Source organism: Podarcis muralis, chromosome 8 (genome assembly GCF_964188315.1).
Source record: "Podarcis muralis chromosome 8, rPodMur119.hap1.1, whole genome shotgun sequence".
Classification (NCBI taxonomy): Eukaryota; Metazoa; Chordata; class Lepidosauria; order Squamata; family Lacertidae; genus Podarcis; species Podarcis muralis.
Window position 1 is genome coordinate 24223923 of NC_135662.1, and position 21891 is coordinate 24245813.

A 21891-nucleotide genomic window follows, 5' to 3' on the forward strand; every position below is an offset into this window, starting at 1 on the left:
TGTCCCATAACCCTTCGCGGCAGGAGGCTGTACGGTGGGCGGCGAGGGACTTAAAAGACAGTATTTAAAAAAAAACCCGCGTGGTTTCAGAGCTGGGGGCGGGGCCTTAAGTTGCTAAGTGGGAGGCGGGGCCGCCGTTGGCTTTTGGGTGGGAGGGGCCGGGGCGGAGTGGGAGTCGGTTAAAGTTCAAGCGCAAAGAGCCGCCGGCTTCGTTCATCCAGCGGTCCGTTGAGCGAGGAGCTGCTGCTTGTTGCTGCCATGGCCGCCTTAGTGAAGAAGATCATCAGCACCGCTAAAGCTCCGGCTGCCATGGGCCCTTACAGGTAAGAGCAGCGTTCCTCCTCTGTACGTGGACTGCAGTTCACCTGCGGGACTCGCTGCCACAAGATGGGCAGATGCCAGCAGCTTTAGAAAAGGAAGCGGGGCGGGGGGAGGTTTCCAAGGAAATCGATGGAGGAATCAAGAATGGCCACTAGTCACTATGGCTAAATATTCCAGGAGCAGAGAGAGGCATCATATGTCTCTGAATACAGTGGTTAGTTGCTGGGGGTGCTAGGCTCAGCAAGCGTGTGAAAAATTCAGGAAGTAAGGCAAAGAGCTTCAAACCGCCCCAAATCTGGAAAGGGCTGCTGTATGTAGAAGAAAGCACTTCTTCACCCAGCTCGTGGTAAAACTATGGAACTCCAACTTGGATGAGATGGAATAATGGATAAGGCTTGCCAATGGCTATGCTCTGCCTCAATGGCCGAAGGCAGGGTACCAGTTGCTAGAAGGGTCCTGCTTGGATGGTGAATTAGAGGGGCCTTCGTCCTGATCCTGCAGGCTCTTATGTTCTTAAGCCAAGTGGGCCATCCTTTGGTGGTGGAGCACGTGCATTGTATGCAGAAGGACCCAGGCTCAATCTCTGCTGCAGATATCAGGTGATGGGAATGGCCTGTAGCCTGAAACCCAGAGAGCCACTGTCACTTGGAGTAGTCAGACAAATAGTCTGTCGGTATTAGGCAATTTCCAGTGTTGTTAAGTTGATTGTGTTAACTTGCTGTGCCCCAAAATGTGAGGGGAGATGTACTTATTATTAATAATAATAATAATAATATAATATCTGCATGATTACAGCCAGATCAATCAATTGCTTGTGTAAAGGAGTAATACTTAAAAAAAACCTGAGTTCAGCCAAAAAAGTAATTGGTTGAATGTATTATATTCACGTATGTGAATACCCCAGATGGGCAGGGTATAAATAATAAATTATTATTATTATTCACTGAGTTCAATACTTCAGTTGTAGTCCTGGGTAGAGCGCCATCTTTAACTAAAAATATTACTTCCTTTTACCAACCTGTAAAAATGCATGATGATAGCTTTTTCTATGCTCTCCCTCAGGGTGACGCCTCAGTCTGGCATTCTTTTCTTTTTTTTAACCACCTCCCTGTTGAGGGATGAGGGAGCTACTAATCCTTTCAATTTTTAATAAGGATGTGAAGAACTTTAATACATTTCAAATTTATTCATAAGGCAACCAGAGGCAGGTTGTCATCAAAACCTGAATATATGTAAAGTTTATTGAACTCCTCAAATGGAAAATGCTGTCCTACACTAAGCTGTCGTAGTAATCTGTCCATTGAGTAAGAGCTGGTTTGCCATTACTGCACTTTTTAATCATTAACGAAGAAGCTAGCTAGACTAAAAGTTTAATTAGTGTAAAATGAAAAAGGCCAAGGAGTCTCTCTTCAAGGCCAAGTCTGGAGTAAGCTGATATACCTGAAGAAGGCATGTTAATAATCTTTAATGAGACCTCAATATTGCAAAAGATATTTTCGTCCCCAATAATAAGAGCTGTGGTCAGCTTTGGTTTCTTAGTTTGTAGTTTCTGTTCTTTACATACTTCAGCATCTGCAAGTAAAGCTATTCTCTTGCATCAAACAAGATACCAGTTGTAGACATATGTCACGTTCATAATGTACATACTCTGAGGTGGTCCTGTTCCTAGGTTGTAGTCTGCCATTAATAATAGGTTTAGGTCCATATCTGAATCCAGACCCAGATGAAGGCCTCCTTCCCCTGTAACACACAGTGGCAATGAGGTTGCATCTGATCTTAAAAATGGAAAGTGTAATGCTGGTGGTCAACAAGACTCTCTCAAGGCAAATCTAAAAAAATGTAGTATAAACACTGACAACTGGGAAACACTGGCTTACGAGCAGGGTCATGGGCTTTGAAGATGCTCGACATGGACTCACCGTTAAAACCGTGTTCATGGAAGACAAGCTTACTCAGCTACGAGTGATCGCCAAAGAAGCAGGTTGCAAGTGGGTGGGGGGGGTGCATGTCATGGTCTGGTTGTGGCCTGGATATGGTCAGTGAGCATGGAATGCTGACCTACTGGGGAAAAGCTGTTTGTTGGGAGGGGTGTGGAGAGAAATTGAATACTCCTTGGAAAATGCTGCAGAACCCTGAATAGGAGCACTCTACATTTAATGGCTTTGACCAAACTGCGGGAGGCAGTGGAAGACAGAATTGCCTGGCGTGCTGTGGTCCATGGGGTCACGAAGAGTCGGACACGACTAAACGACTAAACAACAACACATTTAATGGCAGGTTTCATCTACATATGCTGAACAATGCTGAGCAGCGGTGATGGGTAGAAAGTAGAAGAATATTTAAGGCACAAGAAGGGGGGGACTTCCAAAGTTCTTAGGGGACAAAGCTTAGCCCCATGTGCTCATCAACGGAAGGGATTTTTATCCTTTTGTGGCATGCACTTGGTTTTGTTTACCAACTTGTAACCATTAGTCTAATTTTTAATGTTCTGCCCCGAACAGCAGAAAGGTTGGTCCCAGGCTAGGCTTGCATCATTTTAGCTTGTTTGAAGGTGTTCCCATTTATAATTGAGTGTTGCAATCTGCTGTTCCAAATTAGTTGGCTAGCGCACCATGTATTTAGGAGAGGCCAGTGTTCACCGAGTTGCATGTTAAGGGAACGTGGAGGGCGGTGTCCTTGAGCATTAAATTTGTGCTGAAACAAAGTAGTTAAGCACTTTTTAAAAAACTACAGGGGAATGCTTAACCACACTGCCTAAATTTCCAGAGTAGCCATTTTAATTGGTGTATTTTGAGGTTTAAAGGTAGCTTTCAGTAACTTAGCATTTGCTCTGCTGTGACAAGAACTGTTGAGGTGGGTGAAAGCAAAGGTCTGGCTCACTGTTTCTAGCTCCACTGCTAGTTCAGTTTCTGCTAACAGGATTTTTGCAGAATTTCTTGGGTGTCCATCGTATACTGAAACTCGCAGATAATGTTGTGGTGGTTCATGGATTTCTGTCACTCTGACTGAAAAAGTGTGGTGATATGGTTCTCTGAACTCAGCCTGAGTGTTCTTAGAATTGGTGTAGGAATTGGAATGACCAGCAGTGCATTAGATTAGAATATTTGCAACTGCACTGGTTCCACCAAAGAAGAAACTTTTAAGCCTTAGAAGGGGAAAAGAGAACTTGAAATCACATTTATAATCAGTGGCAGATTGCTGCTTTCTGCTTGGATGTTTGCCAGGTGGCAGTGGTTATTGGCACCAACTGAACAGGCATGTAACAAATGCCCAGACTGCCATAAAGCTGTGTGATCCAGCATCCTATAGCAAAACCTACCTTGATGAATCTGTTTGTATCCTGTCCAGCATACAATGATATCTGTACCAGTAACAACAGCATTTCATAAAACACAATTGTTCTTGTAAAATACAGTGGTACCTCAGGTTACATACGCTTCAGGTTACAGACTCCACTAACCCAGAAATAGTGCTTCAGGTTAAGAACTTTGCTTCAGGATGAGAACAGAAATCGTGCTCCGGCGGTGCGGCAGCAGCAGGAGGCCCCATTAGCTAAAGTGGTGCTTCAGGTTAAGAACAGTTTCAGGTTAAGTACGGACCTCCGGAACGAATTAAGTACTTAACCTGAGGTACCACTGTACTACAATACACCAGATTCAATAAAGACAGTATGCAGTGCAACCTTGAGTCAACTGCAACAATGCTAATGTCCAAAGGCCTGAGTGAACAGCCTTTGTGTTTTAATCTGGTGGCTGGATGTCTGCAATGTAAGTGCCTGCTGAATCTTTATGATTATTAGTTAAATATCTTTGTTACTTACCATTAGTTTCTTTGGCTTCTGTCCAACACTGTATGTCTCACTGAATTCAGTGGGACTTACTGCTGAGTAAGGTGTGCCTAAGATTGCATCATGAGTTGATTTGGAAAGAGAGTTTTATGGCTGCTTAGGTGTAACCTGCAAGTTTCTAGTACCTCATTTGGGTCAAAACTACACGTTATGTGCAGTTGTGTGTAACTGTAGCCTGATTTTTAGATTATTTAATGGGAAGCATTCACAGGGCGCTGTAATCTTGAGCAGAGCATTGGGGGAAGATCCATCTTTCCTCAAACCATTTTCCCACTCAAAATCCCCCTCCCCTTGCTTTTTCTCCCTTTGGATCAGGATTTCTTAGCAGCTGATCAAAGTTATATTACATGAGAATTTAGAATACTGTAGCTAACATCAGGACAGAACGAAGAGCAAGATCTTTCTACCACCCAGAAGACTGAGATGTACTGATGCTTATATGTTGAGGATGAAGTCAAGCTAGACTTGTTGAAGACCTTTCTGTTCATTTAGACATTTTCAATAACTCATGTAGACTGGTCCTTCACGGTTTTTAATTAAATCAAAATGTTATAACTTTGAGGTCACGTTTTGTTTTCTTTTTGAATTCATGTTGCTTTGGGTTTAATGGCTGTTTTACAGTGGTGGCCCGCAAGACGAATGCCTCGCAAGACGAAAAACGTGCTAGACGAAGGGTTTTCCGTTTTTTGAGTCGTTCCGCAAGATGAATTTCCCTATGGGCTTGCTTCGCAAGACGAAACGTCTTGCGAGTTTGTTTCCTTTTTCTTAAAGCAGCTAAGCCGTTAATAGCCGCTAAGCCGCTAATAGCCGTGCTTCGCAAGACGAAAAAACCGCAAGACAAAGAGACTCGCGGAACAGATTAATTTTGTCTTGCGAGGCACCACTGTATTTTGTATTGGGGTTTTTTTTTTTTTACTTGTTCATTATAATCCACCCAGAGAAATTTATGCTGTGGAGCTGCATGCAAACATCATAAATAAATCAAGCAAGCTCATGTCTAAGTTATGAATGGGAAATCTTTGGGAAACCAAAATAAAATACTTTAAGATAGCAAAAACGTAAATCTTTCTTTCTCTTGTTCTCTCTCTCTCTCTCTCTCTCTGTGTGTTTTGCTCTACTACTGAACCTTAGCCAAGCAGTGTTGGTAGACAGGACCATGTATATCGCAGGGCAACTAGGCCTGGATCCCTCAAATGGACAATTTGTACCTGGAGGAACAAAGGAACAAGCCAAACAGGTGAAACACCTTTATTATTCTGACAATGAGTTTGATGTCATTATTCATGTAGCATAAATTAAATCTTAAGGGCATGTCTGCAAGGCTCAAAATAGAAGATCAGATGTACTGTTTCAACATGTCCAGTCCTGGGGGGCTGGGTCCCACTTAACCACATAACTGTCAGGGACCATTGAAGATTTTTGTGCCCTGCACCGAGGGATACTGGATGAGAGTGCCCACGCTTTTCAGGACCCTTTTGGGTTACAGTGCTGAGTAGGAGCACACATTCTGCGCCCCTATTTTGGGAATGGGGAAGGCCATAGCTCAGTGGTAGAGCATCTGCAAAACATGCTAGGAACAATCCCCAGCATCTCTCCGCAGGGCTGGGAGAGGCCCCTGTCTGAAATCCCAGAGAACCACTGCCAGTCAGTGTAGACAGATGGTCTGACATCGGCCCTGTGTTGACAAACAGCTGCCAAAAACATTTCTATGTGATTTGTATTAATTTTTTAAAAACAGTTGCATTTTATTTATATTGGTGTTTTTACTATTTTATTATTCTATCTATTTAACTCGCATGCTGCCTGGAGGCTGATTGCAACAGGTAGTATATATTTATTTATTTGTATAAATAAAAAACAGACTAAAATCCCAAGGTTCTTGTGCACATAGTTGCCACTGCAGAGAAAGCTAGTTTTCCTTACGTTTCATTGAAATTCATGGAACGTAGGCTGGTTGTGACTTGACTTGTAAGCACAACTCTTTCTAGATGAGGGCCTTGGTGATTTAACGTTTTGCTGAATTTAGTCATTACAAATTGCTGGTTCCCACCCTGTGTTTCATGACGTTTTAAAATGGTGCATATGTTGTAACCGGCTGTGACTCCTAGGGGTGAGGTGTGCAAATCCAAATAAATGACTCAAACCCATTTTGTGTGTTTAGGCCCTTCACAATATTGGAGAAATTCTGAAAGCTGCTGGCTGTGACTATGACAATGGTGAGTAGAAGCTATGCTAAGTGAGTTACTTCTGAATTATCTTACCTTGAATCAGACAGGAAAAGGAAGTGTCTCTACCTTGTGAGAGACAATGACAGAGGTGGGGCTGCTGTGAATATCTGCAGGGTTGGAATCAAGAACATTCCCTCTTCTCATATTTACATGACATCCCATATCCCTTTACAAAAAAAAATTCTGGTTGATACAAACATCTTACTGAGTCCCCATTTTGGTGGGTTTTAGGATTTTGAAAGTTCTTACTATGTCACCTTTATTCTTCATGTGAAATTCTGAATTAACAGGTACCAGCAATCTGAACTACCTCCTGGTTACTATTTAACAAAGTATAAAAGGAGAATTCCCGGGTTCCAAGATTCAAGTTTGGGGCAAGTACTCTTTGGTGAAAAAATCCCAGCAGAATTTTAAAATCACAAAATATGCAGCAACAAAGTAAAGCATAGAAATATAGGCTGGAAACATAGACCTTTAAAATCTGCCCTTCCAAAGTTCCCTTCTTCCCCACTTCCAAACTCTCCAAAGGTCAGATTCATGGGCTTTTCAGAAAAAGTTGCACAGGCAGTAAAACTTGGCTTAGGTACAAAGTGGTGAATGTTCCTAAATTATTGATATAGGAACTCAAGAATGGCTGATAAGAGCCATGCGGTTGAGCTGGAGCAACCAGCTCAAACCATAACACATGCTGAAACATTGTTATTATAGTTTTTTAAAGCTTGATAATTGCGAATGGAGTTTAAAATACCATTTTCTCATGTATAGTGGTGAAGACTACTGTGCTGATGGCTGACATGAAGGACTTTGATGATGTGAATGAAATCTACAAGCAATGTAAATATCGCTACAGCTCTAACGCTTGTGTACCGCCAGCTGTACAAGCAACAATGTTTTGCCCTGTACAAAACATGAAGCAATGTGGTCTCCACCAAGATGGCTTCAGCTGACAAGAGCGACACAGAATGGAATGAGAAAATCAAGATGGGGGGCGGGATTGGAAAGAGAATTATTCTGTTTTGAATGCTCATGCTCTTGTGAGCCCTTTTGTTAAAACAGTCTGTGAGCTGCTTTTTTTGTAAATGGTTATATCCAGTGCTAGGCCCACGGACATAACTTTGTTCCATTAGTTTCTATGTGTCTACTCTGAGTAGGACTTGGATTCTAGCCAGGCACTATCACTAGAGGAGAGCATAGAGCAGGCCTGGTGAGGAATTATGGCCTAGTGAGAATGTTTATGGGCCTGGAGGGCTGAATTTGGCCCCTGGCCTTGACATACCATGACATACAAACAAAGCCTCTCTCAAGGACAGCTGGATTATACAACCTGTATAAATTATGCAAAATATTATTATTTTGCTTTAGTTAAGTCAAATGAAGAGCTTTATGGGATTTCAGTGCTCTGCTCCTTGATTACTGAAAATTCCTCCTTCTTGTAAGGCATCACTTGGCATTTCCCACATATCTGCAAGCTTTTTCTTGCCTTAAGGCTTAAAAACTTAATACTGATTCTACTTCCTGTGGTTGCATAGTACAAGAATACAGATAGCCTGCTGTATCATTGGTGAATCTATTTACCTAACTCAGCAAGCTGCTGCAAATGTAAGCAAAACTCCGTATTTCATGTTGTCAATATAATCATGGAAATGTCTTTTCTATTTTACTCAGTCTTCAAGTGCAACTTTCCAGCCCGAGCCGCTTACCAAGTTGCTGCCCTGCCAAAAGTAAGTGCTGTTCTATTTCTACAAAACAGCTTCTATACGATTTCTTGCAGATAGAACTGCTAAAATTATTTAGACACAAGGACTTTAAAAACTTAACTTACCAGTAATTTTGAGAATTTACAGAAAGGAGCAGGATATGACTGAAAAGCAAGCCCCATTGAGTTGAGTGGGTTTACTCCCAAGTAAGGGCATATAGGATTTCAGTTTGAGTCTTTTGGCACCTTAAAGACCAATAGACTTATTGTGACATTAGCTTTCATAGACTAGAGCACATGTTTAGAAGACATGAAGTGTAATCCTCCATGGATTGTTTAGAGCCAAACAAGCATGAAACTTAAGAGACTGTGTGTGACAATTCCATGTAAAGCTTAACGTATTCAAGATATGCTTTGTGACCATTTATAATAGCACTATTATGTGTCGTTGTGAATGGCTGCAGTGCTTGTATACATTTAAGCTTTGCATAGAATTCTCATAGACAACAGCACTTCTCACATTTTTACAGGTTTTACGTGGCATGAAGGGCTGCAAATTTTATACATGCCCCCTCCAGCAAGTGGAAGTGTTTTCTATTACACAGAAGCCACCATTGGTATATAGACCCTTGGAGTTAAGGAAGATTAAATTGGAATGGACACAAAGCTGTGGGGTGCAGAATACGCCTGCACTGATTTTATAATGCAGTTGTTTGACATCGGCCCAGGACCTACGTACCTATGAGAACGCCTCTCCTGGTATGCCCCGTGGAGGACCTTAAGGTCCACAGATAACACTTTGGAGGTGCAAAGTAGCAAGGTGGTTAGATTGGTCTCAACTAGGGCCAGGGCCTTTTCAGTACTGGCCCCGACTTGGTGGAACACTCTAACAAGAGACTAGGGCCCTGTAGGACTTGACATCTTTCTGCAGGGCCTGCAAGACAGAGGTGTTCCGCCTGGCCTTTGGTTTGGACTCAGTCTGACCCTTATTTCCCTTCCCTAACGGTTTTGATCTATGGGCAACTTTTAAAATGAGGCTGTATTTTAAATTGCATTTTAACCTGTATTTTAAATTGGTGGTTTTTTTTCTATTATGTTTTTATTGTAATTTTACTGGTGTTAGCCGCCCTGAGCCCGGCTCTGGCCAGGGAGGGCGGGGTATAAATAAAATTTATTATTATCTTCCCTACAGGGTGCACGTGTGGAAATTGAAGCTATTGCCATCACTGGACCTCTGCAAGATGCCCCACCACGACTATAAACTTAGTTGTTCTTGGTTTTTCCTTTCCACAGGATCAGGAATGATTTGTGTAGGGATTCAGTTCTGACACTGGCTTCATATAATGTAGTCAAATTCAGGACTGGGATCCTACATGAATTCTTCTGGCAAAGATCCTCCTCCCGCATCCCCTTTCAACTGTGCCATAAACGCTCTGAGCCCTTGCAGAATATGGTGCATATGAAGCTCATTAAAGATCTGAATACTTGGGTACATCGTGGCCCTTGAAGTAGTATTTTGAGGGAGACTGTGAAATAGTTTATAGAAAAAATTAACGTAGATTCATTCTGTAGTGCTTAGAAGCCAAGTTAGCATTCTTGCTATGCACTACATTAAGCAACCCTACCCGTAAAAATGTTTGAAGGAAAGACTATGATGGATTCTTTCGGAATACGGTATTGGAGGTGGATGTTAACTTTAGATTTAGCCACTTTGAAAAACATAGTCTTGGACTTCTGTCCTGACCCCATCTGACTTACTAAACAACCTAATGTTGATGCCAATTTTATACTGAGAGGATCTTTTGAGGTGTTTTGTATTTTGTGTTTTTAAATAACATTACCTTCAAAAATAGCTAATTTTAATTAACATTGTGGTTGTGGGAGGTGTTACATAATAAACCAGTTGCATAAAGTATCAGATTTAGACTTGTTTCTTCATTCACAAATAAGTGTTTGGGTGTTTAAATTGGACCTTCTATTCCTAAAAATACCACATAGAAATAGGCAGCAGAGAAGGCCAAGTAGGTATCGCTGCATCGCAATTCGGTCATTCACAGTGACACTTCCAAGCCAAATTATATATTTCTAGCCTTAAGAATTACCTCTGTAGGAACCAGTCACAGAAACCAAGCATGGAATACAGGTGTGAGAAGAATTTAAGGAGCTTTTTTGAGCACTCCATATTACCTGCACTTAGTATGGGACATGTGCTTTTAATTTGTACATGTACTGAGGCAAATGCATTAAAAATGGCAATAAACTATTTTCTTCCTGTAATTATTTAACTCTGAAGACTAAATGGGCAGATAGTCCCTTCCATGCAATCCAGCTTTGAAGACTTCACCAGACTGAACCCATTTGGAGGCAGGAAAATAATGTATGTACTGGTGGCAACAGAAGAGTGTCTTGGTGCTGCCATTATGAAAGTTGTAGGCAAAAGATTTTACTATGTGCCTAGAAGTGTGATTGGTCTGAATACCCCACACTAAAGCTTTTACATAGAAGTATTGCCTGAGTAGAAGGATAGAATTGTCTGTCACAGCACTACACTGTTCAGCATTTTCAAAAGCTAATGGTATGTTACAAAAATCTGCCATCTTAACAGGCTTCCCAGGACTGCGTGAGCTTGCTTTGCCTCTGAGGTGTGGGGTATAAATGACTCTGTAGGAATCCTTGCCTTCTACCTCACCTGCGGCAAATAGGCAGCCCAATTAATGGACACATTCAAACTCTTACATGCACCTATTCCTTCCTTCCAGGATATATGACAAATACCCGCCTAGATTAAAGGAGTAAAGCTTGTCAATTGCTATTCCGTGGTGCAGAACAAGTACACAGAGCAGACTACTTTCCAAACCAATAAAAGTTATGATTGCAAACTCTGCTGGAGTTTCAGGAACATCCTAGTATAGGGCCAGCAGTACTTACCATGCTAATACTTCTCAAAAATAAGTTATCCATCAAGTCATGGACACTGATAGCATGCAAGTTACATGGTCCTTACAAAAGAAAATGTATTGCAAGTGGTTTTAGTTTCCAAAGGTAAAGATGTGAAACACACAATACATAAGCCTATAGATATTAGAACAGAGAATTAGTTTTCATGCAGACATTCCATAAATGCTTTATTTCAGTGTTTAAGATTACAATTTTATAGACTACATGAGGCACAAATCCCAACCATTATCAAGTATACCCCAGCATAAAACAAAGGTTTCCTGGTTCAGACATAAGGTGGGTGAAGATCAGCTCTGCTCAAGTTTACCCAACTTCTCAAAAATATGCAACCAATAGATTCACACTAAACGTCTGCAAAGTTCTTGCTTTTTATGTGAAATTATTTTCTCTCAGCTATAAGATTTGCACTTCAAGGTTTCTCTTTGAAAAGACTGAAGGGTTCACTTTTCATAATTACTATCAAATAACAGGTTTATAAAGGCAAATAGAATTCATATACACTTTGGGGGGAAATCTATAAAGTGTTCTAGAAGTACACATAATTGCACACCAGAGGCAGCAATTCATTTGGTTTATACTTTTACTTTAGTGTGTGTTGTCAGGAATTGATTAGAATTTTGCAGATTTAAAATTTAACGTTTTCATTTTAACAGACGTGCTACCACCACAATACAGTAACAGTGTATGCTGCTGTTGTGCTTATCAGTAATTTCTTATTAGAGTGTACAGAATTGCTTGTTTTGTCAATAGGGTGACAACAGTTATCCTGTGCTTTCAAAGTGCCATAATTACATGCTCGCTCTCATCCCCTGAGTGCTGGATTGCAGTGACTACCTTCATTAGTTTAAAAAAACAAGACATGAATTGATGCATCTTTCCAGATTGAACCAAAGCAGCAATATTAAGCTCCAATATCCATACTTGTTTTATGTAACAAAATTCACTTAAGAGTTGTACTGGTAGAGTTAAAAAAAACCTCATGGCTGCAACATTATTACTAGAACCTAACAATACTCAGACCTTTTCATATCTAGCACTTGGAGAATCTCCATGCACCCAGTTCTACAATTTATGGGTGTCAATACAGTTTGCCCTAGCAATTTATTTTTTTTAACTGAAATACAGTAGATGAAGTTCTTGATTAGCAACACATGATTTCACTTAAATGGAAGTTTACAGAAGGCACTCTATGGCAAACATGAAAGGTTAACACATTGCAATTCCTCAGTGTCTTGGCAACTTGACTTCCCAAAATAAAATCATTAAAATGGTTTCTCCCCTAGTGCTCAGAAGTGACAAGTCCATACAAGCTTCTATAAAAAAACCAGATTATACCAAAAATCACAGTGCTAATATTAATTGAGCAGCCAACGATGAAGTCCAGGCAGAAGTCACGAGTCACTCTTCATTATTTGTAGCTTCTGCAATATAAAACAAAAACAAAACCTAAAATTTTAAAAGTGGCAATGACTTTTAGACAAATATATTCTAGGAACAGTTCTTTGAAAGGAAGTCATCTGTATGAATCATATGAAGAAGCTTCTGCTGCTAATATTTAGCATGTCAGAACAATGCAAGTAAGGCAGTGAAGCTTAAAGTGGATTATTGGGAAGAATCAGATCAGATGAAAATGGTGATCCATTCTTAACTGGAAATAATTGGATATTGAATTTATAACCGTTAGAGAACCTTTTTCAGCTTGATGGCTGCATTCCCTTCTGGGCAACTAGGGGCAGGGGGCACATACTAGGCCAGGCCAGAAGCAGAAGTAGTCAGAGCAAGCAATATAAATTTTACCTTTGTACAGTAGACTACTTTCTGCTCATGCTTGTATACTCCTTTCTATCCTCAATCCAGGCTAGCAAGTAGTTTTTATTACAGTTGAAGGACACGTTCCAGCAAGGCAAAAAATACTTGAGGGTGGTACAAAACATGGCTGGAGAGAGGTGTGGCCTGGGAACATCTCCCAGGCCTGAGGTTTCCCAACCTGGTCCATAAATACATACTCTATTGACTCCCAGCATCACACAGCAGCTAAACAAAAGCCAAATGGGAGTGCTTATCACACTGGAGGATTGAAAGGAGCATGTGCAGAAAGGTCCGTAAAACAAGACAAAGCCGTCTGAGCCTGTTGACCAGTACTAGGGCTACCTGATGCAATGTGTCGCCATATGATAAAACATTTAAAGTTCACATTTGTTGAGTCATCTTTTGCTTCAAATTGATTTGAGAAAGCAGATTCAATTAAAGAAAAGAAATCTTGACACTGGTAATTTGAGTTTGCAAAGAGTGAGCAATGCGGGAGAGGGGAGGGTTCCAACTATTTCTTATTTGTAATTCTGCACGACTCAAAACAGCAAGTTACTAAATATATATACGTGTGTGAGAGAGCTAGGAAGACAAAACACAGCTATCTCTTCATGGACATATTTATGCACAGGCACTTCCTCTTCCCACTATAAGAAATTCCAGTAGTTATATCAAGCATTTCTCCTGGGTGCTATGATGAGCTTTTAATTGCAGACCCTGGTTTCCAAAGCAGTAGGGGGCCTTCAGTTTCACAGAAAGGAAATCTCCACCATCAATTAAGATTGAGGGAAATTGATGTGCTGTAATGTTAGATCTGGCCTGAGCGATGAACCCTTTTGCCTGCCTTTTCATTTGTTCTTTTGTCTCTAGTCAAAACCTGTACTTTGCTTTGTTTTGTCCAGTGAGTGAACGTCTGAACCCTACCCATTCCACACCTATTATAACAGAAATCCGAGAATGGGAAATCCCAGAGCAATGGTAGCAATCTGATCATCACTAGAATGTGTTTGGCAAATAGTAACTATGGAATTAAATGTGTATAATTAAGCTTCTCATTTCCTACATGTGCATCTTTTCCAAGTCTATTTTTAACTAGCTTATCTGCTTCAAATGGCTTGGGGCCAAAGTAGACGAAAGCAACTAGGGGTAGTCCAATTTTGACAGCAAAAGGGTGCACACAAGTGCCCTGCTGCTTGCTTCCCTCCAGTCTGACCCCTCCCCAAAGGACTTTTCTCTACAGCTGTGCAATTATGACAGAAGTGAACCCAGCTGAAGTGAGGGCTTTCCAAGGGGGTTGTAGGAGGTAAGTGGCAGATAGGCAGGCTCTACCTTCCCCAACCTGCTGCCCTCCAGATGCTCTGGACTGCAGCTCCCATCATTGATGACCACTGTCATGCTGGCTGGGTTAATGGGAGTTTCCTTCCAAGACGTGGCGGGAACTCATTGGGAGAAGGCATCATCCCATGTCCCTACTGCCATTTTTAAACAAAAGCTGACAACCTCTAGATGAGGTTAGAGCAGACCTAAACACACAGACCAGGGATGAGGAACCTAGCTTTCTCCATATACAGTGGCACCTCGGGTTACAGATGCTTCAGGTTGCAGACTCTGCTAATCCAGAAATAGTACCTTGGGTTAAGAACTTTGCTTCAGGGTGAGAACAGAAATCACGCAGCGGCATTGGGAGGCCCCATTAGCTAAAATGGTTAAGAATGGACCTCCAGAGCAAATTAAGTTCTTAACCCGAGGTACCACTGTATTGCGAGGCTACAGTTCCCATAATCTTTGGCCACTGCTCGGATTGGCTAGCGGCAGAAGTCAAAGTTCAACATTTGGAGGACCACAGATTCCCCATCTCGGAGTTAATCCTACACAACCTAGGCAGATTTAAAAACAAGCAATTACCTACAGGACACTGTTTAAATAACTCTATTTAAATAATGCAGGCAGCACCCAGGAAGTGCCAATGAAAGGTTATGAATAGGAATACAGCATTTTAAACTTCTAATATATTAGCCCTTTGCTCCTCCATCAACATACCTATCTCTGTTGCTGCTGTAGCTTCTCCCATTTCTTCTTCTTTTGTTTCAGAGCCCTCACTTACTGCATCACGGTGCATCTCAGTTTCCTTCTTTTCTGCTGTCTCACCTGGAACAGTAACCATAGAGATCAAGCCAGGGAACACTGAAAGAGTATTGAGTGCCCTAGCAGGTTCTGCACTGGTGGCTGGCACCCTTTGGAACTGGTAGAATGGAAGGCAAGAGAGGCCAAAAGGAGGTGGAGCCAATGACAGGCAAAACCAATTAATTCCAGCTTTGTCCCCATCCTCTTCCTTCTTGCAGAGTTCTATAAAGGGCAACACTTAAGACTGAGAAGCTACCCCTGGGGCTGGTGGTAAGGAGGCAGGCAGGTGGCACCTGCCTGAAGCTGGTGGGGCAATGCTCCATTTGTGCTAATGGAACAGCCCCCACTGATGCTATGGGTGTTCTTTATAACATCAAAGAAGAAATAGTTGAAAGCACAGGAGACATGCAGCACTTGCCAGCTGATATAAATGTATCTGCCACATCAAAGTGTACCTACCATTGTCCTCTGTGTACTTTTAGAAATGTTGTTGGTGAAATAAGTAACTTAAGTCGTATTACTAAATTTCATTCAAAAGATAATATGGTTTTCATCTGTCAGCATTCTACGTGTCAAGACATGTACGTCCATGTAAACAGAATTTCCATTCACCCATGCATTAAGCGATTTTGATGTTTTTCAAACCATTCAGTAAATGAATACAACCTTGTTTCCTACAGCCTGCATTTTGCAGAAATCCTGCTGCACGTACCATAAAAGTGGTACAGAAAAGATTCGTCATGGGAAATGGCTATCATAGCTAATAGCCCCTCAGCACTAGGTATAACTCTTGATATGTTCAGATGCAGAATACCTACAGTTACCAAAGGCCAGGGCCAAACATCATCTCAAAGGGGAATTTTCCTGGTGTGATGGGAGACTGATAATGGCCAAGTTAAACACTTGATGTAATGCAGGAAACCAATTCTAAATAAATACTATTACTTCACAAGCAGACTGAAACCAATAATAGCGTTGTATTTTTGGTTAACTATTATACACATCACAATAATTTTGACTGGACTGATTTGGAATTTAGCAAAAACTTGTGAACTGCCCTGTGATCTCTGGATGAAGGGCGGTATACAAATCTAATAAATAAATAAAATAAAAGAGAAACAAGTTACTTTGATGTCAGAATGTTCAGATCCATTACCAAATCAAAGTACAGTCGCCTTTGTGCCATTTGTCTTCTGGCAATATGCACCAAAGCAGGGCTTTCCCACCCACTCTCCTGTTAGCATCTCACCTAGCATAAAAAATTGCTGGGGGCGGAGGAGGAAACGAAGTATATGAAATGGGAGCACAAGGAAACAAAACAAGGCAACAATTGGTGGCGCTGACCTCAGTTATTTAGAGGAGCCCCTTTTAGTCTAATAATTTGTCAAAGCTACACACAACTCAAACCCACAGGGCAAGATTTTTGCCCTCATGTACCTGCATGCAAAAAATTCATTAAAATCGGTGGAATCTGCATACAGGTCAGAACTTGGCCTTCTCAGTCTGAAATAGCACAACTTATTACCCTCAGTCTGTTGTTCTTCATCCGCTTGCAGCTCCTTCACAATTTCCGTTACAAGATTCCTAACAATTTCCTCAGTTGCAGGCTCAGATGTGCCTGTCTCTGCTGATTCAACAGGATCAGGCTGATTGTCCTGTACAGTTTCCGGGGGCAAAGTGTTGGCAGTTTCTGTGGCAGCTTGAGGCTCACCAACCTCTTCGGCTGGTATCACAGGTCGAGGCTCACCGGCTTCTAAAAGGGCGACAGGCAAACTTTTGCTGAACTTCTCTTCCGGCGCCACTGGTTGAGGCTCTGTGCCTTCGGGGTCGACTCTTTGACAGGTAGAAAGGGCACAGTTGGTCATTCCAGGGATCAAAACATCTGCTTCCTCTTCAGCAACACCCTTGCTTAGTTTTGCTCCATCTGAGCCCAGCGCTACTTCTTCCATTACCCCAAGTTTGGTCTGATCAGAAACGGTTTCATTTTCGACTGCGATGGGCAAGTTGTCCTCTAATTTCGGAATGTCGATGAAGCAAATAGAAAAGAAGAACACAAATTATTACTGAGAGCAAATCTATAGGTTATATATATATATATGTCCCATTTATCCATACAATCAACTGTTCTTCTGTAAACTTGATGCCACCCATATCAAAGCAGATCTGAAAGAGTAATTTCTAGGAGTGGCAACTACACCACCAGAAGCAACTCTAGGGCTACTTTTTCTTTTTTGATAGTGTGGTTATCAGTATGCATGTTAGCTATATCTTCTAATGAAACATGTAGAATGCACTATAAGAAATTCAAAACAAGAGAGTGGCTCTTGTCCCATCCAGTTCTAAATTCGGACAAAACAGAGGGGTGCATAAAACCTGCCCCAGTACTAAAGTCAGTAGGAGTAAGCCCACTCCAAACCAAGTACTTTTACTGGTCTCCTTCCATATGTAAATAATTGTCGTTTATTGCACAAAAACTACCGTTCTTTTACTGCAGCCAATACAAGTGGACCAGGCCTTCAACAATATAGACATAAGGCAATGCATAACCCCTCCTCCACAGGTATCTTGCATCTCATGATAGCAGCTATTTCACAAATTATTGAATGAACATGTCATGTCATTTAGTTCTGATGCTTAGAAGCAAAAAGGCAGAGTGTTCATGTTGTAGCCTGAAAGCAGAGGTATGTATAGATGTTTCTGTCCCTTACCCACCCCAACAAGTCTGAATGGTAATGACGAGCACAGTGTCCCACCCAAATTAATTTTGACAAGTTAACTTATTAAACCATCCTACAAAAACTGTTTTGAGTGAAGAAGCCTTAAGGGAACTCAGGAAAAAGCTTATAACTGCAGAATGACATGTTTGTTTCCTGGTAAAATGATCTCACCAAGAGTACAGCAGAATTAGTTACATGCCTTTATATATCCAGTGGCCTCCTTGCCTTCCACTACGTAGATGTGTAAATCCTTTAAAAAGAAGAGGAAGGCCTCGTTAAGATTTTGCCATATGTGTCACTAATTGCTAAAGCCCTTATTTGTCCAAAATGCCCAAGGGAAATAATTTCAACTTTAACCATGGGGTTGATATTTCCCCCAGGATTTTTTTTGCCCTTTTTGAAGTGTTAGATTTTTAATTTTATACTATAGCTTTGCCTTCGTCCATTTGTCATTTATTCACACATTGAATGTAGTCCACAAACTGGAGAATAGTGGATTTCTCACAAAATCAGCATAATATGTCCCTGACTTGCAGCCCCCAAACCACAAACAAAGTCACCCCATTCTGGACCAGTCACAGTTTCTACACTGCCTTCAAGGCCAGCATATAATGGCTGTCAAGCTCAGAAGTTAACCACAGTAAATTTTTAGACCAGTTGTAACTGCATTTTAGACTGCATTGTTTAGTAGAGTTTGTGTAACATTTCAGTCTCCTGTGGCTTTATTTTATAATGCAATGGAATCAGACAAGCCACTTCATCCAGGAGAGATCAGAGCATCCAATTTAGAAACGAAGCAAATACTTTTATCATAAACGTTTATACTACACACAAAATCTGGACTCAAACAAAAATATGAAAAGCTGTTTATTCCTAGGTCTGTTTTCACAATGCCAAGGCTGTACTGTATTGTGTTACTGGACATTAAAACAAAAAGTTAGACATAACCTTTTCATGTGGCATTTTATCAAGGAGTACCAGATAAGTTAAAAGTCTGATTAAGAAATATATACTTTTAAAAAGCTTTATTGAGAGAAGAAAAATGACTGTAGTGAACCATCTACAAACTATGAAAGCCTGAGAACCTTTTTGCAAGTGTAACCAAGTATGTTTACTTAAAAGTAGGTCCTACCATGTTAACTTAGGTTTGCTCACAGGGAAGTATACACAGAACAATAACCCAAACAATATACATCCTCAGTGTGCCTTGGGTGTAAACACTATTTGCTTATATGCAAATTTATACACAACTTATTCTCAGGCAAGTTATGTGGAGTTTCAGCACAGCTTTTTTTTTTTGAAGCCTGGTTATAATTTATACTGGAGAGTTAATACCTCTTAACTCTTAGCAGTCCAGTTTAACACAGGTCTGTAGACTAGGTTATTAAAACAAAATATCTGCCAAACTTACATAACAATGACACAGCCATATGCAGTTTATCGGAAGTTACAAAATAGGCCCACAGCCCTATAATAGCTTATTTAGAAGTACAATTAAATGGACTAGCTCCTGCGGATCAGGATGAATATTGCCAGAATGGCAATTTTAGTACTAGAACAAGCCAAGATAAACTAAGGTGGGAAGTGGGCTCCCCCCACCGCAACTTTTTATTCTTTTGCTTACTTCCATTAGCCACAGAGAAAGTAAAAAGGAGGCATGGGGGTAGGCAAGAAAAGAGGGAGCAAATTTAGGGTTCTATTCAACTAATTGTTTCCTCAGAATAAACCCATTGAAATTAATGGACCTGAAATTAATTAGCCATGTTCATTATTTTCCATGAGTCTTCTCTAAGTAGGACTAGTAGGGAATACTACCTTACAGATTATGGACCAGAGGTTAAAAGTATCTTCCCATCAGAAGATAGCAAGGAATGCAGAAAGGATAATCAAAGGAGGACTGGACCTGCCTCTTTACTGGATGTACAGAAGGAAACAGAACTTGAGCAATGCACCTTGTTATATAGGCTCGAGAAAAGCAGAATTCCCAACCCAAAAGAACAGGTGTGGCGACCCTAACAATAATAGGGCTCCAAACGGTTTTGAATCCTTCTTCCCTCCCCGCACCAGATTCAGCTCTTTTAACTGAGCGCCTCTTGCTACGAAAAGAATATTGCGACACCTTAAAAAAAACACACACACACACACACACACACAAACTTAACACACCGTATATTTCAAACACACAGGATCCTGGGAACTGCGGTTTGCTACGGGTGCTGGGAAATGTAGCTCCGTGAGGGGAAAACCACATTTGTACCCCTTCCTTACAAACGTATTACGGCTCGAGAGGCTTCCTTTGATGCACGACGCGCAAACCCCCGACTGAGCGGAACATATAATAAAAGTTTCACTGCCACATAGCTCCCAATAGTACAAAGGGAGCGAATATCAAGCGGGAATTAAATTAGGTGCTGCTTTTACCATTAATTACTACAGGTGTGCTGAGCCCGCGTCCCCTGCCTGCTCCGCTTGCCAGAGCAGCAGCAGCAGCAATTTCGTAAGGGCAGGATAGAAACTTTTTTTTAAAGGAGAAATAATAAATTGGTAGCAGCAGCAGGGAGCCTAAGGGGCGCTCACCGCATTTCTGCAGCCCGTTGGCGTCCGGAGACTTGGGAGCCGGCCGGCTGCAGTCCTTGACCTGGGTCTGAGCGCTGCTGGAGCACCCCATTTGCGCGGCGGGACCCCACTCCCCACACCGAGGGGCCGAGGCAAAGAAGCGGGTCTCCCGGGGCGGCTCCTCCGCGGGAAGCGAACCTGCCGCTCCGCTGCCGCCGAAGGGAATGCGCGCAGGTGTCTCCTCTCCCAGGCGCTAAAAAGCGGGGAAAGCGGGCGCCGCCGCCCCCCTGCTGAGCTGCGCGTGCCGAGGAACTTCCCTCTCATAGGCTCCCGCCGGAGTGTTTATCGCTCGAGCTCGGTTGCCATGAGAACGGCGCGCGGCCAGGGGGAGCCGAACACGGGGCGCTCCAAACTTTGGGCATTCTTCTTCGCACGGCGCAGGCGCGGCGGGACGGGAGCCTCGTGGCGGCTCGGCGGGGCAGAGCTCGGGAGGTCCAGTGAGGTGATGGTGACACAACGGGGACGGGGCACGCCGCTGGTGTCGCTTTTTAAAATCGCAATTTAACGCGGCAATAGGGCCTAGTGGGCGGCTGCCCCCTCTGTTTGCTTTGGGCTTGCCTCCCCTGCGACCAATATAGATATTAAACAAGAGCAGGGAGATAAATCGGTGCTGGGGGCTGATGTCCGGGGCCCCTTCCAGCAGGGCTGGCTCCCCACAAATTTGAAATAAGCGATCCAATGAATATGATCCCCTAGAAGACGTGGTGGGCAGCCTTTGACCCTCCGGGTGTTGCCTCCCATTCCAAAGGGGGCATCGGTCAGCATCTTTATCTATATTTTCCTTTTTGTCTTTATATACAGATATGGTTCAAGCCTTGAAATAAAATTATTTGTCAGCATAACATTTGTGAAAATTATTTATATACTTACTTGCTTATAAGACTTCTGTTATCCCCAGGGTAAAAAAAAAAAGGGGGGGGCACATTATCTACCTGGCTCTGCAAGGCCCTGGGTGTTGCTGAACTAAGACTCCCAGGCAAGCCTTGTTTGCTGGGGCTGGTAGGAGTTGTAGTTCAAGGACAGCAGTAGCGCCAAAGGCTCCCCACAGCTGAGCTATACAAAGAGATTCCCCCATGCCCTGTAAATCCTGAGTTTCAAATTACCAGTTGCACCCCTGCCTCTCAAAATGTGTGTGAAGCAGCTATAAGGCTCCCATGGTGGCTTTTGTTGTGGATTATATTCTGCAGTGCTGGAAAATAGCTGTTACGAGTGACATGTTTATCCCACCCTTTTGCCAAGGAAATCTGGTTGAGGTACATCAAGGGTGGTGTCCCCAGGTGGGAATGTACCTACCAGTACCTCCTATAAGGTCCACAAATAGTCTATTGAAAATGCCCAGTGCACCAGAGATGGTTTGTACTCAGTTCCTGTTTGCACGACTCATCCTCTTTTGCAATGAACCCATGGGCATAGCTGAAGGGGGGGGGGCAGAGGGCACCTGCTCCCCTAAATCAAATAAATAAATAAAAATAGTTAAGTAACTGACCAATCACAGATAGCTTGGTTATGCCCCCCCCAACATAAATCCTGGCTATGCCCATGATTGAACCTCCCCACTTTAAATATTTCCATATT

At 42.1% G+C, this 21891-nt stretch overlaps 2 protein-coding genes across 2 annotated transcripts; one reads left to right on the forward strand and one right to left on the reverse strand.

Annotated features, from left to right (window-relative positions):
- The first annotated feature begins 162 nt into the window (after positions 1–162).
- On the forward strand, positions 163–10007 carry RIDA (reactive intermediate imine deaminase A). The gene is made up of 6 exons (XM_028736431.2): positions 163–323; positions 5300–5405; positions 6330–6384; positions 7162–7230; positions 8062–8117; positions 9285–10007. The coding sequence occupies exons 1-6, from the start codon at positions 259–261 to the stop codon at positions 9351–9353; spliced, it is 420 nt and encodes a 139-aa protein (XP_028592264.1). The 5' UTR covers positions 163–258; the 3' UTR covers positions 9354–10007.
- Positions 10008–11200: 1193 nt separating this feature from the next.
- ERICH5 (glutamate rich 5) lies at positions 11201–20527 on the reverse strand. The gene is made up of 4 exons (XM_028736429.2): positions 20278–20527; positions 16509–16994; positions 14900–15007; positions 11201–12471 (listed from the first exon to the last, which is right to left on the reverse strand). Exons 1-4 carry the CDS (start codon positions 20366–20368, stop codon positions 12449–12451), a joined length of 708 nt encoding a protein of 235 aa, XP_028592262.2. The 5' UTR covers positions 20369–20527; the 3' UTR covers positions 11201–12448.
- Between the last annotated feature and the right edge of the window lie 1364 nt (positions 20528–21891).

Bases quoted from the DNA above. Each gene is read 5' to 3' on its own strand.
- ERICH5 (XM_028736429.2), bottom strand. From the start codon at position 20,368: ATGGGGTGCTCCAGCAGCGCTCAGACCCAGGTCAAGGACTGCAGCCGG. The intron at 15,008-16,508 runs GTAATAAGTTGT...TTACTGTTCCAG, and splicing joins TGAAGAACAACAGACTGAGG to GTGAGACAGCAGAAAAGAAG. The intron at 12,472-14,899 runs GTATGTTGATGG...TTTATATTGCAG, and splicing joins TACAGCAGCAACAGAGATAG to AAGCTACAAATAATGAAGAG.
- RIDA (XM_028736431.2), top strand. From the start codon at position 259: ATGGCCGCCTTAGTGAAGAAGATCATCAGCACCGCTAAAGCTCCGGCT. The intron at 5,406-6,329 runs GTGAAACACCTT...TTGTGTGTTTAG, and splicing joins CAAAGGAACAAGCCAAACAG to GCCCTTCACAATATTGGAGA. The intron at 8,118-9,284 runs GTAAGTGCTGTT...TCTTCCCTACAG, and splicing joins AAGTTGCTGCCCTGCCAAAA to GGTGCACGTGTGGAAATTGA.